The 18,033-nt window shown below is 41.4% G+C and overlaps 2 protein-coding genes across 2 annotated transcripts in view; both read left to right on the top strand.

The window, feature by feature from the left end:
* The window catches only part of ap3m2 (adaptor related protein complex 3 subunit mu 2), a 259,737-nt gene that overhangs the window by 141,470 nt on the left and 100,234 nt on the right, over positions 1-18,033 (top strand). The window lies entirely within an intron of this gene.
* Positions 1-18,033, top strand: part of sema4c (sema domain, immunoglobulin domain (Ig), transmembrane domain (TM) and short cytoplasmic domain, (semaphorin) 4C) — an 87,335-nt gene that overhangs the window by 67,370 nt on the left and 1,932 nt on the right. Inside the window, exons 10-14 of the mRNA XM_072432794.1 lie at positions 2,041-2,254; positions 9,773-9,888; positions 12,824-12,981; positions 14,193-14,284; positions 14,773-17,104. Coding sequence (XP_072288895.1) covers positions 2,041-2,254; positions 9,773-9,888; positions 12,824-12,981; positions 14,193-14,284; positions 14,773-15,671 — 1,479 coding nt within the window. The 3' untranslated portion in view covers positions 15,672-17,104. The remainder of the gene's footprint in view (positions 1-2,040; positions 2,255-9,772; positions 9,889-12,823; positions 12,982-14,192; positions 14,285-14,772; positions 17,105-18,033) is intronic.

The following is an 18,033-nucleotide window of genomic DNA, read 5'->3' as shown; positions in this document are numbered from 1 at the left end:
TGATTATCAATTTAAAACTAAATATTTTTATATCCTCCGAATGCTTCTTGTAACAGAACATGAACATGAACTAACATGAAAATCCATGGATAAGGGATATTTTTGAGGACTTTTGCCCATTCAAAACATATAATATTATTGGTAATTGCTGGATTTTCATCACTCTGAAACCCACAGATAGTGCGTTTTATGGAGAAAAAAAACCCTCAAAGCGAGCGATAAAAGACACAAAAATATAATTAGACATGCAAAACAATTAGATTCTAAATTGGTGGTTCCCCGCTGGTATAATTGTTGGCTAATTATGGGTTAAATCATTTGTCATATGCTTTTCATTGAAACATTTTTTGCAGTAATTTTTCTAAATAGTTCCCACGGAGACATGGCATTTGTTGTGATTACATGTCATTCATGAATTCTGGGTTTAGTCCTAATTTAAAGTGTGCAATTGTGAACGCAGCCTAAGAAGAGATTGTTTTATCACAGGAACAATCCATTTCCCTTCGCGCGCTGAAACTCCCCGTGACCCACTTTTTAAAATCCACCAGTTTAGATTTTCTGCTATATAACTACAAATAATATCCACTAATTTCTCTTCCTATTCATTCCGTACTGGCTCTTTTGTATTCCCATCTTCAAAACAACTCACAGAGCACTCCAAACGTAAAACGGCGCTCTCTAAAAATTCACAATGTAATCTGCCTCTCAACCAAACGAGCACAAAACGAGAACGCTCTCTAATTGTGCCAAGATAACCATTTCAGTTTCCGTCGCACCTGCGCTGCTGTGCATCAGGAGGCAACATTTGGCAGAGCGAACCGGCAATGGGCGGCACGGGGAAGTGTTAGAGGTGGAGAACAATTGAAGTAAACAAAAACGCCAGGATCCAAAAACGCAAAGGAAAAAAAAGTGGTGTGCGAGAGGGAGGAAGAGAGAGGCGGGTAGAGGTGTGGAGAGGTGTGGAGAGCAATCAAAGCGGGAGTCAGTTTCCTACCTACTGCCTCTGTCAGTTCTTCTATTTTACCTGTCGCGTGTCTGCAGTCCAAGAGAAGTATAAATGAGTCATGGAATACTGCGGTGTTAAAGGTGCACTGTGTAACTTTTGCCTCCTGCTTGTCTCTGTGAAGATGTTATTGCTTTTGCCGGGAGCGTAGGGATGGTCACATATTCAATTCAAAGCTAGATTTAAAGTAACAATGCACAAATTCACACAGACTGGACAAAATGTGACCGTTCGTGGACAATTTTAGTAAGATCTTGAGCTGTGTTAGAATCAGAAAGAGGTTTATTGCCATTGTCAGTGAACAAAGCTTCACAAACTGTAATTACTTACTCTTGTACTTTATACTTCACCACTTACCATACTGTGCAATTATTTTGTGTTGAAAATTAACAGTGTATTGTCCAGAAAAAAAGCCTATTGTACCAGTGTAATATCGAAATTGGTACAAATCAGTTTTGAGCAATTCCTTTTATTAGTTTTTTAGTTAGTTTGTTTGGTCATTTCATTGTTAGAAAATTGTAGTATTTTGACACTGTACCTTTACACTGCAATGCTACGAGAACATTCCACCATATTGCATTAACATAACTATCTCCATGGAGACAGGAAGTTGACAGGTCAGATCTGTGCCGAGGCGACTCTCTCACAGAAAGGCCGCATGTTTTTCAAGGCGTTTTAGCAATAAAAACCTGCACCTGTACATGAATAAAATCAAGATTATCTGTTGTTTGAGGCCAGACTGTGGAGACAAAAAGCCAAACAAGCACCAGAATAGTTCAAACTGGTGTTCAAACTCTTCAAGCTTCTTCCTTCACCGTCCTCTGCTTCTTCACATTCATTTTTAAACTATCATGGCATTAATTGTTGAGAGGAAATGCAAACATGTCAGCCCATAGTTAAGAGTGGTGAAGAAGCAGGTTGTAACTTATTCATAAGCCAGTGGTCTTTGCCAACTCCTTCCTACCTCCCTGTCTCCGTCTTCCTACCTCAGTTCATACATTTTTAACCGCGTTGTCACTTCACTTTCTGTGTCTCAGTGTATCACAAACTCGGACCGGGACAACGGCTACAACAGTTCGCTGCAGCTGCCGGACGCCACGCTCAACTTTGCCAAGAAGCACCCGCTCATGGAGGACAAGGCTCTAGCGCGCCCTCTGCTGCTCACAAAGGGTGTGAACTTCACCAAACTGGCAGTGGACCGGGTCAACGCTCTGGACCAACGCGCGTACAACATGCTTTTCATTGGAACAGGTACTACACGTTATCCACTGTCTGTTTCATATCTTTACATTACTTTGACCAAACCATGCAGATCTCACCTCCAGGGCTGTTTGTCGTTAGTGTTTTAGTTGATTTATCGGTCGATGGTGTTTTAAACGACCAAAATTTGTATTAGTCAGCTAATTATTCAATTTAGATGATACGGATTTATATGGGACAGCATAAGCAAGGAGAAGGTGAGTGAGTTAGCTAAACATGTAGAGGAGTTAATCATGAGTTTAATCTTCTTTTTTACATAAATACTCTGTTTTCCAGGACTTTTCTGTATAATTTTTTTTGCATAAACTCCTGCACACTTGTAAGTGCGGTTTGGAGCCGAAAAACGTTTGAGAGCGTTTAGTTTCATGCTGCTGTTGAATAATTTCTTTTGTCGACTACAGTTCTACTCACCACCAAAACTTAAAGGACACATATTATGCCAAATTTACTTTTTTCAGCTTTGAACCATGTTAAGCATTGTTACCTCATCCAAAACATATCTAGATTAGCATTCATTCATGTTAGTTTGATGGTAAGAAAAACCTCTTCCCTCCAAGCCTCAAAAACACTTTCATTCATCTCTGTTTATCCTAAACTGTGTGTAATTCCCTCTGCTGCCAGTAGATGGTGCTAAAACACAGGCAATCCTAGGGGAAATGACTCAATGAGACTCAAATGAACTTTTTTTGTTATACACTTTTTTTTTTTGTTCTAAAACATGAGATGGTAAACTAAAGGTAGTCAAAAACATGTTCGAAGGCTAACACCAATACAAATACTGCATTATATTTGTCCTTTAAGACATTATGGGACCATTGCGGCACATTCTGGGCAAAATAGCTAATGTTATTTTTTCATGAATTGTCATCATCATTAGATTTGTGTTATGTGTTCGATGCACATCCAGGAGCATTAACGTTTGAAAAAAGAATGAAATATCTTTAGCTAAACCAGTACAACACGAATCCATGCATTTCAGAACAAGTTCGAAGACAATTTTCAAGACGGCATATTTATATTATTTGCTGAGGAAACCACTGCAGTGTAGTAAAGTACATGCCATTCACATCGCATCTTCCACTCAATTGCTATTAATCTTGCTAGCCAGCCAGTAGATTCCTGAATTAAACAAACCCACATTTTTTTTTACAAACTTTAACAAAAACAGTGACTACTTTTTACAGGAACAAAAATAGCCTTGCACATGATTCTTTTTGGCAGGGACATCTTATCCTTATACCATGAGCTGTCCCTATCCTCCTCTCCTGCCTCCACTGCGCCGCTGTTCTCTTGACATTGCAGCGAACAGTATATTCAAGTGCTCCTCGTGTGTGTGTGTGTGTCTGTGTGTATGTGCGTATGTGTGTGTGTGTGTGTGTCTGTGTGTATGTGCGTATGTGTGTGTGTCTGTGTGTGTGCTTGTGTGTGTGTGCATTGGGAGTAGTTGTGCTGGGCTTCCTGGAGAGCTGAGTGCTTTCGGGGCACGGCAGCAGACTGAGACAGGTAGCTACATTAGCCAAGGTGGCGCAGAGCAACACGCCAGCTGGCCGAGTTTGAGCATCTATTCAATTACGGACTTGATTTGCATGCCGATATCCATCCTCATGCATCAAAGGAAACGGCTACATATGCACAGTTTAATTAATATCTCTGCCCGCTCGCCATTGGCTGCAGGTGACACGTTTTGGCACCGAATGAGCCTCCTTACTGAGGTTTGTGCGTTTAGTTTTACATTTGGTATGACTCGTCTATTTGGGGTGAGGCTCGGGGGGCAAGAGCGATTTAGCTAACGACAGTAGTCACACGATAATATGTCAATCCAACAGAAAGGTGCTGAAACATGACTTTAAACGTGTTAAATGAGGTGTAACAATCAGACAAATGTGAAATGTTTGTACAATTGATCACGTACAATTAAGCGAGACACAGCAAGTAAATAGAAAAACATGTATAATTTGGGGATATCAATTTAAACTACTTCTTCTTCTGTAGAGTTCAAGTTCACAACAAGTTTTTCTTTCTTTAATTATACTTTTCTTTTCCACTTTTTAACGAAACGTAAAACAACGACAACAAGATACAAGATAATACCAGCGAGAAAAAAATAAATACAAATAAAATAGATGAATAAATGAGAGAAAACATCTAAAGAAAAGAAAATTAGGGCACATCCTTCAAAATAAAAGTCCCATTCAGTCCAAAGTCGGTCCAAATGTGATTTTTTAATATTTTTTCCCCCTATGTCAGTTATAATGTTGGTCTAGTCTTTGATTGTCATCCATGTTTTCGTGATGGCCTTTTTTCCCTGCTGCCAGAAGTATGTTCCAAAGATATCCATTTACTGTGTCCATGGCAGGAGTTTTGAAGCCCAAATACAGAGCTATGAACCAGAGCCAAAACAGACAGGGAAAAACATGAACTACTCGGTCACTCACTACATAAATACTTTTATCAGTGTTTGACAGTATAATCCAGAGCCACACCTATGTTGTGCCTGATCGTTGTCATATTAGCTTGTAGCGCTCGGCCCACCGTGTGATAACCACCTATTTACATGCTAATGTCCATCTCTGTGCATCAAAGGAAAAATCTACATATGCTTAATTAATATTTCTGCTCCGTGGCCACTGGCTTCTGCAGGTGTCCAATTTTGGCACAGAGCTGCAGTCTGTGTGTGCCCGCTTGTCCCTAATCCCGAATAACAGCGATCTGACAGTGGATTCCGGCGAATTTAAATGCAGGCTGCCTCATGAATAGCGAGACTCGAACTACTTACAATTCAGATCACCGCCGCGCTCTCACACACCGATTCCGTGGCAACTGACAGTGCGACGGCTGCAAGAATGGGGGTCTTCTCTCGCCACCGCCAGACTTTTACACACAAGCGGGCGCCGCAGCCTCCCGGTGTTAACACGGCCCCGCGCGCACGGCAAAAACATGCGCGTACAAATTGATATGCGCACACGCGAGCCGAGCCAAGCGCAGTCATCCCCGGCTCGGTCGCGCTTCATGGCCCAAACTCAACAGGGGCCCTTATTGGCAGGCGGGAGCGCACAGTGCCAATTGGGCTCTAGGCTTGATTAGCTATTAGCTGTGGCGTAGTGACAGCTGATGTGAGAGCAAAGAAAGAAGGGAGTGAGTGCCTGTCGAGGCTGGTTTTGTGAATATTCAGGATTGAAGGATTAGCTGCCATCGGGCTTTGACTTGAGGAGTGCGGGCCATGTTGCCCATTCAAAGTGCTGCTCAATAATTACAATCAATCTGTTATATTTATATTTGAATTACTTTGTGATGTGTGATGGGCATGAGCCTGTAAATAATCATGATTCAAACTATAATATTAATATTAAAAAAAACATTAATAACAGTGTTGGTGGAAAGATAGTGAATATTTGTACTAAGTAAAGGTTATGTGGTTAAAAATATACTCAATTCCAAGTACTGCTACCAAAGATATATATAATCAATCTATAATCAATCAATCCGTCTACAACTCTGACAAATCTGAATAAGATAATGATGAGGGAACATTGTCCTAATACCGTTAGAAGCTCATAAAGTCATTTTTACATAATAAGTCCCCTTTGAATAATATTCAAAGGGGACTTATTATGTAAAAATGACTCTTTATTATGTAATAATTTGACCTTGTCCTGGTTGTAGTTTTGAGGATTATCTTTATCTGAATCCCACCATCCAAACAGTAGGAGAATTAAAAGTAAAGTATATACAGAGAACATATATGTATACTTCAGTACTTTATTCAGATCATGAGGATTGTGGTTGGATTTTGAGTGCAAGCCTCGCATCACTCTATTATGTATACTGGTCCCTTAATGGAGATGTGCCCAGGACAATTCACACACATCAGCAGTGGGATCACCATTTCACAGATACACACTTTGATACCCACATGAAGGTGACCCCACAGCAGCTGCGCCTGGAACCGCTCCGGAGCCAAACTAGTCCACGATGCCCCCCATGAAAGCACCGTGAGCACCTACCAGCACCACGCATAGAGAGCGATGATGTCTGCGAGAGCACCGCACGTTCAAACAGCATCGAGTGCACTTTACCTGGAGGTCATGAAGTATTTAACGGGAGCGAGTCGAGTGCGAAATACTCAAATATAATGAGGATTGCCCAGGTAAAATTTGAGGGAATGGTTCTAAGCTGTATTGTGGTGGCAATTTCATCACTAATATGATCAAAACAAGACAGAGGAAGCTGTGTGAATGCTAAAAACGCAAATGAAACTAAAGCATTTTGAGCTACATATGCAAGATTATTGAATATACACGGATGAAAGAAAGTAAAGTTCAAAAGTACATTTGTATTTTATTTAAGTACATTTTACTGTGGATAGTTTTTACTTTGACTTTGCTACATTTAAGAGCAGCTTTCTGTTTCCTCTTCGCTATATTTTTGTGTTTTCATTTGGTTTGAGGGGTTATTTTTAGTACATTCATGGTGACGTTCTGCACTATGGTCCCAACTTTGAGCAGACAAAATATATACATAAAATTCACGAGAAAAAATAAGCAATTGATTAGAATAGCTGCTGTTGAAGCTCAGCACAATTCTCTATAAAAAGCTCGACATTTAATATTTCAACAGTTCTCAAAATCTGTGTGAAATACTTTTAGCTCATAAAGTACATTTTAAAACGGGTACTTTCAATTCAGCGTGAGTAGAAATGAAATGGCCATAAACTCTCTAATTATGTTAACTGGACGAGAGTTTTGACACTCATTAAAATAGTTTTTCCAGTTCATTTGCCAGAGAACTGGAGAGTCTTATTTCTGTCTGAAGGGAGAAACTGCACTGAATCTAACACATACTAGTTGTTTCCAGGCAGGAGCGTTTGTTTGTCCATTGAATTACTCTAAAATGACATATTTAGCATCATTATTTAAGCTCCTCCTCTTATAACATACTCTAAGTAGAACTATTGTGTTTTAGTTTTGGTCTAGGTTTGAGGATGGACTTGAAAACGAATGTATTTAGATAAAAAGTACTGAAAACCTGCAATAAAATGTAGTGTTTTCTTCAAACTTTCACGTTGACTTGCATTTTACTACAGCGTAAAAAACACGACACAAGATTAAAACTGCTTTTCGTTTTACCATTTAAACTTAATCGTGATTTATAGGAGGAAAAGTCACACATTTTCCCCATTTTTCTCACAAATTCAGTGCAGTTCAAAGCCTTAATTCCATGATGAAATACCACAATGTATTCTTCTGGTTTTAGAAGCGGATCTTTATTCTGAGCAGCTCCAAATGAAACTGCAACGAACATGTACTCACAGAGAATGAAGGTGTAAAAAATGTAAAACTTTTGTGCAGTTGACACATTTCCTTTCGCTCCCAACCTTTCATTACAACTCTACTCTTAGATCAACATTTCGGGCCTCAAACACCAAAGACAATCGTGCCACGCCTGTGATGCTGTTGATCTTTATGTTGCATCTTTTCAAAGCCAGACGACGGTTCTCTCCGACCGGCCGCGCTTTTACCGCCGCAGATGTTTCGTGTTGTGCGACAGCAGAGAAAACGCAGCATGACGAATGCCTTTAATTAACCCTTCATCCATTTCCGATTCGCCGCCATCCCTCATTTTTCTTGCGACTCACAAACGACGATCCCGGGTTTTTATTGCGGGTTTATCACCTGCTGTGTCGAGGCAAAACACACGGAACATAGACGTTGGCTTTTTAGTTCACTGATAGTTCCCCGGTGAAGACATGGCGTGTTGATTAACTAAGGCTTCATTTCGGTGTGTGATATTATGCACAATTAGGGCGGTTTACAAGGGAGAGCGGGCCAAAATAAATGGCTGTGCGGAGGCGGCATCAAAGGCGCGGTCCGTGTGCGTATTGTAATGGCGTTGTGAATAATTGAAGGGGCTCTCTGTGGTCGCAGGTGCGTTTGTTAGTGTGGGAGGGAAACGCCGCTCGGTCTGCGTTATTTGTTTACAAAGTTTAAATATTTGAAGCGACTGGTGAGCAGGGACGAGACAAAAGGGTTTAATCGAGTCTTGGGGAGTTTTAGGCTACACACTTATTTAGACTATGAGGAAATCGCGAGGTCGTTAGTCGTGGTTACAAGTTGTACTGGATGGATAGGAAATAAAAGCCAGAAAAGGCTCCAAACGTAATAGTAATAGTAATAGATATAGATTACGTGCATTATAATCAATATAATGACGTCCTACGGAAGATTATTTATTATATATTGCAATGAAATGGTAAAAATGACATTTGTGAATTGGATGGAGTAATGTCAGTGGTGGAAAGTAACAAAGTATTTAAAGTGGCAGTTTTTTTAATGATTTTCTATGTTTGACTTTGTTTGGTGTATTTATATCTATTGTAAATGTAAATGATTTTACAACAATCGAGCAGCTTTTTGTAGAGAACAGTGGAAAAAATGACATCACACCAGGGACACTCATTCCATCCAAACTTTATGCATAATTTACAAAAACAAAACTACTTTTTTGACCTTCTATAACATTAGTGCTATCATTATGTTTTTATTAGTCAAATAAAAAACATGACTTCAGATCCGTTTTGGCCCTGTGGTTGCTGGATATATTCCAGGTGGGATGTCGACAATTACAACCAGGAAGTAAAATTTGTATATATATTTTTCTTTTTCAACATTTTAAATATCTTAAAAAAGTACTTTACTGTACCTGAGTAAATTTTGCATTGGATTCTTACTTTTACTTTACTACATTTGAGAGCAGATTTCTGAACTTTCTACTTTCTACAAAGTGTTTTTCCTTCTGTTTTAAGCATGTTTTTGAAAACATCTTGCTGCATGAGGGTTTTGGCTTCAAGTCCAGGTTCTGAGCAAACAAAAACATATAAATAATAAAAATAACCAGGAAAGTGAAGTCGCATCTGCAGCACAATTCATGCTAGAATCCATACTTTTGGCTCATGAATAAGTTTTACTACTTTACTACTTTGAGTACTTCTTCCACCACTGAATAAGGGTGAATAAAAAAAAAAATATATATATATATATATATATATATATATAAAATACCACACACATTTTCTTTAACCTTAAAACCAGCATATTTTCATCAATCATTATTACTGTATTTTCCGGACTATAAGTCGCACTAGCCAAAAAATGCATAATAGAGAAGAAAAAAACATATTTAAGTTGCACTGGAGTATGAAATGCATTTGCAAGTGTGAAAATAACAAATAATATCACATATAAGTCGCTCCAGAGTATAAGTATAAAAGTATAAATATAAGTATAAGTTGCACCCCGACCAAAACTATGAAAAAAGGTGCGACTTATAGCCCGAAAAATACGGTATTCATTTCAACTTTTTTACCAAACGTGGACGATGTATTGGTTTGTTTTGAGTTGGCGCACTCAACCTGCCGCACTATAATTACGTTTAACATGTGTCTAATTGTCCTGCTTGAATGAAACTGAAAGATTTGCCCAAGTGAACTTTGCCTGTGTTTCCGTCCCACAGCGGAGGGTTGGCTCCAACGCGTCGTCGTCTTAAACTCTGAAGCCCACGTGATTGAGGAGATCCAGCTGTTCGACGCTCCTCAGCCAGTCGACACGCTCACCATCTCTCACTCAAAGGTACACGATAAGAAGGCGTTTATAACCACCATCTCTCACTCAAAGGTACACGATAAGAACGCGTTTATAACCACCATCTCTCACTCAAAGGTACACGATAAGAACGCGTTTATAACCACCATCTCTCACTCAAAGGTACACGATAAGAAGGCGTTTATAACCACCATCTCCCACTCAAAGGTACACGATAAGAAGGCGTTTATAACCACCATCTCTCACTCAAAGGTACACGATAAGAACGCGTTTATAACCACCATCTCTCACTCAAAGGTACACGATAAGAACGCGTTTATAACCACCATCTCCCACTCAAAGGTACACGATAAGAAGGCGTTTATAACCACCATCTCCCACTCAAAGGTACACGATAAGAACGCGTTTATAACCACCATCTCTCACTCAAAGGTACACGATAAGAAGGCGTTTATAACCACCATCTCTCACTCAAAGGTACACGATAAGAACGCGTTTATAACCACCATCTCCCACTCAAAGGTACACGATAAGAACGCGTTTATAACCACCATCTCTCACTCAAAGGTACACGATAAGAACGCGTTTATAACCACCATCTCTCACTCAAAGGTACACGATAAGAACGCGTTTATAACCACCATCTCCCACTCAAAGGTACACGATAAGAACGCGTTTATAACCACCATCTCTCACTCAAAGGTACACGAAAAGAAGGCGTTTATAACCACCATCTCCCACTCAAAGGTACACGATAAGAAGGCGTTTATAACCACCATCTCTCACTCAAAGGTACACGATAAGAAGGCGTTTATAACCACCATCTCCCACTCAAAGGTACACGATAAGAACGCGTTTATAACCACCATCTCCCACTCAAAGGTACACGATAAGAACGTGTTTATAACCACCATCTCCCACTCAAAGGTACACAATAAGAACGCGTTTATAACCACCATCTCTCACTCAAAGGTACACGATAAGAACGCGTTTATAACCACCATCTCCCACTCAAAGGTACACGATAAGAACGCGTTTATAACCACCATCTCCCACTCAAAGGTACACGATAAGAACGCGTTTATAACCACCATCTCTCACTCAAAGGTACACGATAAGAAGGCGTTTATAACCACCATCTCTCACTCAAAGGTACACGATAAGAACGCGTTTATAACCACCATCTCCCACTCAAAGGTACACGATAAGAACGCGTTTATAACCACCATCTCTCACTCAAAGGTACACGATAAGAACGCGTTTATAACCACCATCTCTCACTCAAAGGTACACGATAAGAAGGCGTTTATAACCACCATCTCCCACTCAAAGGTACACGATAAGAACGCGTTTATAACCACCATCTCCCACTCAAAGGTACACGATAAGAAGGCGTTTATAACCACCATCTCCCACTCAAAGGTACACGATAAGAAGGCGTTTATAACCACCATCTCTCACTCAAAGGTACACGATAAGAACGCGTTTATAACCACCATCTCTCACTCAAAGGTACACGATAAGAAGGCGTTTATAACCACCATCTCCCACTCAAAGGTACACGATAAGAAGGCGTTTATAACCACCATCTCTCACTCAAAGGTACACGATAAGAACGCGTTTATAACCACCATCTCTCACTCAAAGGTACACGATAAGAAGGCGTTTATAACCACCATCTCTCACTCAAAGGTACACAATAAGAAGGCGTTTATAACCACACTCGCCGCCCTTTACACCGCACACAAATGTGATCTCCGCCTTTTCTCATCTCATCTGTAATTGGACATTTGTTTCGTCTTTGCGCGGCTGTTAGGTCTGAATGGAGTCGCACCTCGATGCCAATGTCACCGTTAACCTTTCCCGTTACCTTTGCGTCGAGAGCACGTGCGCGGAAGGAAGAAGCGCTCCCCCCGTATTTAATCCTTGCATTTTCCAACCGCGCAAGATTCACCACGTTTGTCATCAACTCGACCGTGCAATTTTCGAGTAATTATCACTTTTCTGAACCTCATTCTTCCCCTGCGAGCGCGGGGAATCACTCACACAGATTAAATCCTTGGAAAGCTTTTTCATAATCTTGCCCCGAGGTTGCGTCACTGGCTCGGTCGTATTTAGTGATACAACAGTCAACCTGGTCTCGTGCCCTTTTTGTCACGAAGAGGCCAAAACGCAATTTGTACTTGTAAAAAGAAGATGTCTTATCGATCTTCTTCTACAATCTTAGAAGGTTTATTGCAACGTACCTTTTTGTTTCAATCAAAATATTCAGCCACGACGGGTCAAAAGTGATCAGATAATTCATTCACGCTTTAAAGAGATAGAAAATAGAACCTCCATTGAAAATAATCAAGTACAATTGTAAATGTTTAGATATCTGGACTTTATTTAAGGAGTTTTACAGTTAAAAGTTTCAATTTACTACATTTGAAAACAGCCATCTTTTTATTTGATTTTCTGTACTTTTTTTTTTGTATATTTAACTGGGCTGAAAACTAAAAAAGTACTTTTCTTATAACTTAAGGTTTATTTTTCGCACGTTCATGATGACATCAGCTTAAAGGTTTTGAGTTCCAGTCCCGGCTTTGAGTAACAAAAGAATATAAATTGAAATTACTTGACTATAACTTTTTTTTACTTGAGTGTTGAGTTATTTGAGTTATTTATTTGATACATTTTCTTGTGTATAATTATTTTTGTTCAGGCGTTTGTACTTTAACTTAAGTAACACAATGGCGTGCTTTTTCCACCACTGCACAAAAGAGAAGTGGAGATGAAAAATAAACTGTGACAAGTTCATTTAGTTTAATTTTAACTCTTCAAACTTAAAGAACAGTTCAAGTTAAACTTGCTGACTCTTTGTGACAGGCTTTGATTAAAAGAGAAACTCTGAAAACTCCAGGACGAAACTTTTGCAATGCATTCTTTGCTTAAAACACTGTGTTTTTCTTCCTGACTGTAGAAGTATTTGTACATCGGCTCGCGTTCAGAGGTGCTCCAGCTGCCCCTGGCCAACTGCAGTCGTTACCAGTCTCAGCCCGACTGCCTGCTGGCCCGGGACCCCTACTGCGCATGGGACAGTGAGGGACGAGCCTGCGTGCGCATCGACCTGCACAGAGGGTGAGCCCCGACAGCACGCTTTCATGTGCACAATTATATTTAAGAGTCTACTGATTTAATCCCAGTGTGGCCATTTGTTTTAGGTGTAAATGTGTACTTCCTAGTTGTTAAATCTCGACAGCTCACTAGGAAATTCACAAATAACAATATACTGTGTGAGAACCGCTTTATTTTGTTGAATTAAAGTTTCAAATTGCCCCAAACTTGGACTCTCCCTGGTGTAATGTCATCACGTTTTGTAACTCTGCTCTACTTTCTGTTATTTTCTGTCAAACTGACGCTTGATTGGTGTAATTAATTAATTACGCCAATCAAGCGTCAGTTTGACAATGTTAATTAATTATATTTACAACACGTTTTATTCCACCAAAATAAAGTCAAAACCTGTTATTGTGCACTTTAATTATAGGAATTAGAGCAGATTCAAATGAATAAATAAATACAAATTAATAATTATTTCAGGAACTAAATTCCCCGCTGCAGACACATTCTTTCTGTCAGTTTAAACAATAATTTAAACAAAATGAAAAGGTTTTATTAGGTATTATAATTGTTAAATCATGTCTGTTGTGTAAATTATATGGATTTTGGCTCTTGTTTACAGTATGGTTGCTTGGTAACAGTTGTGGAATTACCTCGACTTATGTCACATTGTCACATCATGTCCAACATTATGAGCATCACCAAAATGATCAAACTGGAGAAATATAGGCAAAATCCTTTGTAAGCTCTTAATTATATCCACGCTCACTAGATTTGAGTGAATGATGTAGTTTAACCTGTCAAATGCACTTTACTGTGGTGGGACTTGATAATGTTACAAAAATATGCCAAATTTTACAAACGAGCATACGTTTCTAATTGGAACAGACTATTTTTGGATCTTAACTCAGCTTTGGAAATTCCCTGTGCTATCATTTTACATCACTATATTATTTACCAACGTTGTTTTCATGAGTCAGCCAAAATAATGTCATACCATTGTCCGACGTGCTGCTGTTACCTTACTAAAGCCACTGTGCTGTAAAGTCACTTCTGTGTTTAAATCAACTTGTGTTTTCCCGTTTAGACACGAAAAAGTTGTATTTAGAAGTTGCAGCATATTTTGCAACGGAAACAAGAAACAAGCCCTGTTATCATTTCATCACACAAGCCACTGGTAGTTTTGTTTACTTGACTGCATTTGTGACATCCTCTGTGTTCCCCTGCAGGTCCACCTCATCTCTGTCCCAGGATCTCATGCTGGAGAGGTTCAGCCGAGGGAAAGCCAAGTTCGATAAGCCTGTGTCCATCCCGAGCCCTGGTGAGTACAAGGCGGCGGCGTCAGTGCTCTGGCTCCGTGGGAGAATTGCAAAAGCCACTTCTCTGCAAAGGCAAAAAGAGTGTTGAGTGAATACACTTAGATTGAGCTGAATAAATTGAATTAAGTGGAGAGAAAGCTGGCTGCTGCAGAATGTGAATCTGAATCCAACGAGACTTAAGCAAAACAATTGAGTGAAGTGAGGTGGGTAGTTTATTGAATTGACCAACTTTAGATCTTGACAATTAGACGCTGGCAGATACGTCAGAGATGCACCGAAGGTCGAGCTCATGGGTCTAGACACTGGCAGTGATGATGGGAAGGAGCTGGAGAGGATGAGGTGGCTGGTGGTTCTGCTGCGACAGAGGATAAAGAGTTATGTTAGGCAGAGAGTGAACATTGAATACATGAATGGAGTGGCAAATAACAAGCTTTAGGGTCAAATTGTACCTTTATTTTCGGGTTCGTTGACATGTCTTCCTGTTTTTCAGAGCACTCGCGCCTCCGAAACGTGACGGTGGTGGTGGGTTCCGACATGGTGCTGCCCTGTCAGCTGGTGTCCAACCTGGCTCAGCCCTGTTGGCTCTTCAACGACCGGGAGCTGCAGCTCGGCTCCCCGGAGGTGTCTGGGATGCGCTTCGACCGCACCCTCAAGGCCCTGGTGATCCCGGACGCGGGACAGGCTCAGGCGGGGCGATACGTGTGCTACTCCGAGGAGCAGGGCGTGAAGTTTCAGACGGAGCGGTACCAGGTGGCAGTGGTGGCCAGTGCCCCGGTGTTCATGGAGGCGCGGGCCCCCGACAGCAGCATGGGGCTCTTCTGGGTCCTGGTCATCACGTTGGGCGCGGCCTGTCTGCTGCTGTTAGTGGCGGCTCTGTACCTGCGGCGACGGCTGAAGCTCGCGCTGGGGAAAGGAGCAGACATGAAACCGTTAGAGAGCACGCTGGTGTACCCCATCACACTCCCCAAAGAACCGCCCACATTTGTGCCCAGTAAGATGCCCAGTGACGAGGACCGCTTCTGGGAGACAGGCGCTAACTACTACTACTCTGATGGCTCTTTGAAGATCGTCCCCGGTCATGCCCTTGGGCCCAGCAGTGTGAGCAGCACAGCGCCCCCCAGTGCCATCCCCGGGCAGCCCATCCACTCCCCCAGCCGACTCAGCCTCACCAACATCAGGGGCTCCGGCAGCAACGGCTACATCCGGCTGAACCTGAGCTCGGCGGGGGAGGAGCGGGCTAGCGGGCCTGGCGCTGGGGGCGGCGGGCTGGCGGGCCTGGGGGGCATGACCGGGAATGACTACTCGAGCCCCTTTAAAGAGGAGCTGAGGCGCACACTGCAGCAGAGGAGTGTGCTGCCAGACGCTAACCCAGAGGAGTCGTCCGTGTAGGCCTGTCCTCCTCCGGCTTCTGTGTTTGTGTAGGAAAAAAAACCAACCAAAACTACCTCCCTCTGCCCTGAGGACGCCCGCTCTCTCGCTCTCTCCTCAGTCATGCTCACTCTCGCTCTGCCAATGCCTGTTGGACTCCCACAGCACACAGCATGTCTCCTATAGACTCATACATTGTGTTTGCAAGCAGGCACTATAATTATTGTGTTACTGGGAACCATGCAGACTGATTTTTCCACTGTGTAAATTTGTATTTAAGCTTAGAAGCATGGAAATCAAACAAAGGCATCACTTGTTTATTTTGAAGAGCCCGTTACTTTTGTCGAGTGGACCAACAGGGACTTTTCAAGCAGAAGACAAACGGCAGAAAAATGCTGCTGATTGGCTGTCCTTGTGCTCGTAAGAGACTCTGGCGGCGTTCTGCACTTAAAAACTGGAAGCGCATTTTTCCTGTTTTTGAATTTCCGAGTCAAGAGCGAGAGCCGCATAAAAAGGACTAATTAAACTCGAAGCAAGACGACAATCATGTCCCCGTAGCTCTGCGCAGGACAGAGACGAGGCGGCGCGAGACAAAGAGAGAGGTAATTGAATGGAAAACGAATACAAGTAAAAAGACTGAATGAATGAAGGACAATCTCTCAAGAAATTCTGCTCGGTTTGTAATTTGCTCTCACGATGTTGTACGCACTCCGGAGAAAACACGCCGTCTCTTCAACTTCTCCTTTTGTTGCGACGGCTGCTTTGAATTAAGACGTTTCCCGGTTGTCATTTTTCTGTGTCTTACGGACTACGCCAGTGCTCAAACTCTCACGATTCTTATACAGACCGGTGGCTCTCCTCTGTGAATGGCAATGAACGGGCCGGCAAACCAAAACGAGCACGTGGGCCCCGCAGAGCGACCCCTACTTGCACCTTGTTGCCCGATACCATACGAAACGCACTCCAAACTCTCAACGTTTCGACCGAGTGCGTCACAGATACAGTGCGTGTTTTTAGCTGAGCCCGTTTGGACGATCTTGTTTGAAATTATATGTTGTTGTTTTTTGCGTTCGGGAAAAACTGTTCACTTTAAATCCAAATGGACACGAAGACGTTGGGGATGGAGAATGTAGTTCCGACTGCTGTGGATGTCTCAATAAGTGCTTTTAAGACTTGTACATTTGTAAGTGAAGATGGGGAAGATGCACTGCCAAGATGGAGGCTAGAACTTGTACACACACACACACACGACCCTTTGAATAAGAACTCTCCCGGACTACTTTGTTTTTCGACCCACTCTCGCTCCCTTTGACCGAGGCTCACGGGCAGACCTGGATACTGTGGACAAATACTTAAAAACTTTGAATGAAGATTGGACGGTCTGGTCTCTGCCGTGGTGAAGGAACGATGGATTGCTGGCTTCAGAAGGGGACAGACGCACGACAGAACTGAAGGTATTACTATTGTATTACAATTGTGTCTCTACGTGAAGGATTTTGACGTTCAATAAGCACAAAGTGAAGACGATATCATGACCACTGACATGTGAAGAAGATGATTACTCAAGCTCTAATCTCCAATCCTCCGATGTTGAAATAGAATAAACGTATTTGTCCTGGAATGTGCAATATTTGCCTCATGACTTAAAAAAATAACATCAAATATTCGACAACAGCAAAGACACAGAATCAATTATGAGATGTTAAAATATATAAAATGTCAACAACAAGAAGAAGAAAGTGCATGTGGTGGAGAAGTGCATTATGCTTGTTTATTTACTGGGGCACGTGCAATTTGACTAAAATTGTGCTTGAATTGGGATGCAGTGACACCTAGTGGACACAAAGTACAAGTAACATTATGAGCTCAACTTTCAGATTTTAATTGATCTGTTTCCAATCATGCAAAGCCCACACAGACAAATGTGCTGCAGAGATAACAATATCCGACAAAACACTCTGTACATTTGCACATTTTCTCCAGTTTTCTCAAAAACAGAGCCGTCCTTGTTCTTGTAATTTGCATTTAAATTGCGATGAAAAATATGAATAATCTGGTCTACCTCAATCTGCTTATTATTGATACTTCAAAATAACAATTATTGGCAAAACGTTGATGGAAAAATAGTTTTGACTGTCATGTTGATTTTACTTTCCAAAAACTGAAGCCAAAAAACAAATTCCATCAGAAAACCAAATGCAGAGGCAGAAGTGCTTTCATCTGGTGGTTTGAAAAATAAAAACAACTTCAAGCATTAAAAGCCGTTCCATTGTCTGCGCCAGCATCCAGCCAGACTAAATAGCACCGTGGTTACAGAAAAAGGGAGATCGCTGTTGAAGAAAAGGGAAGGTCTTTGTACCAAACACTGTTTTCTCTTGTAGAA

The sequence above is a fragment of the Eucyclogobius newberryi genome, unplaced genomic scaffold, assembly GCF_026437365.1.
Source record: "Eucyclogobius newberryi isolate DKJ021-1_F unplaced genomic scaffold, fEucNew1.0.hap1 SCAF_6, whole genome shotgun sequence".
Lineage (NCBI taxonomy): Eukaryota > Metazoa > Chordata > Actinopteri > Gobiiformes > Gobiidae > Eucyclogobius > Eucyclogobius newberryi.
The sequence above is the reverse complement of the archived record's forward strand: the minus strand, read 5'-3'. Positions and strand labels throughout refer to the sequence as shown.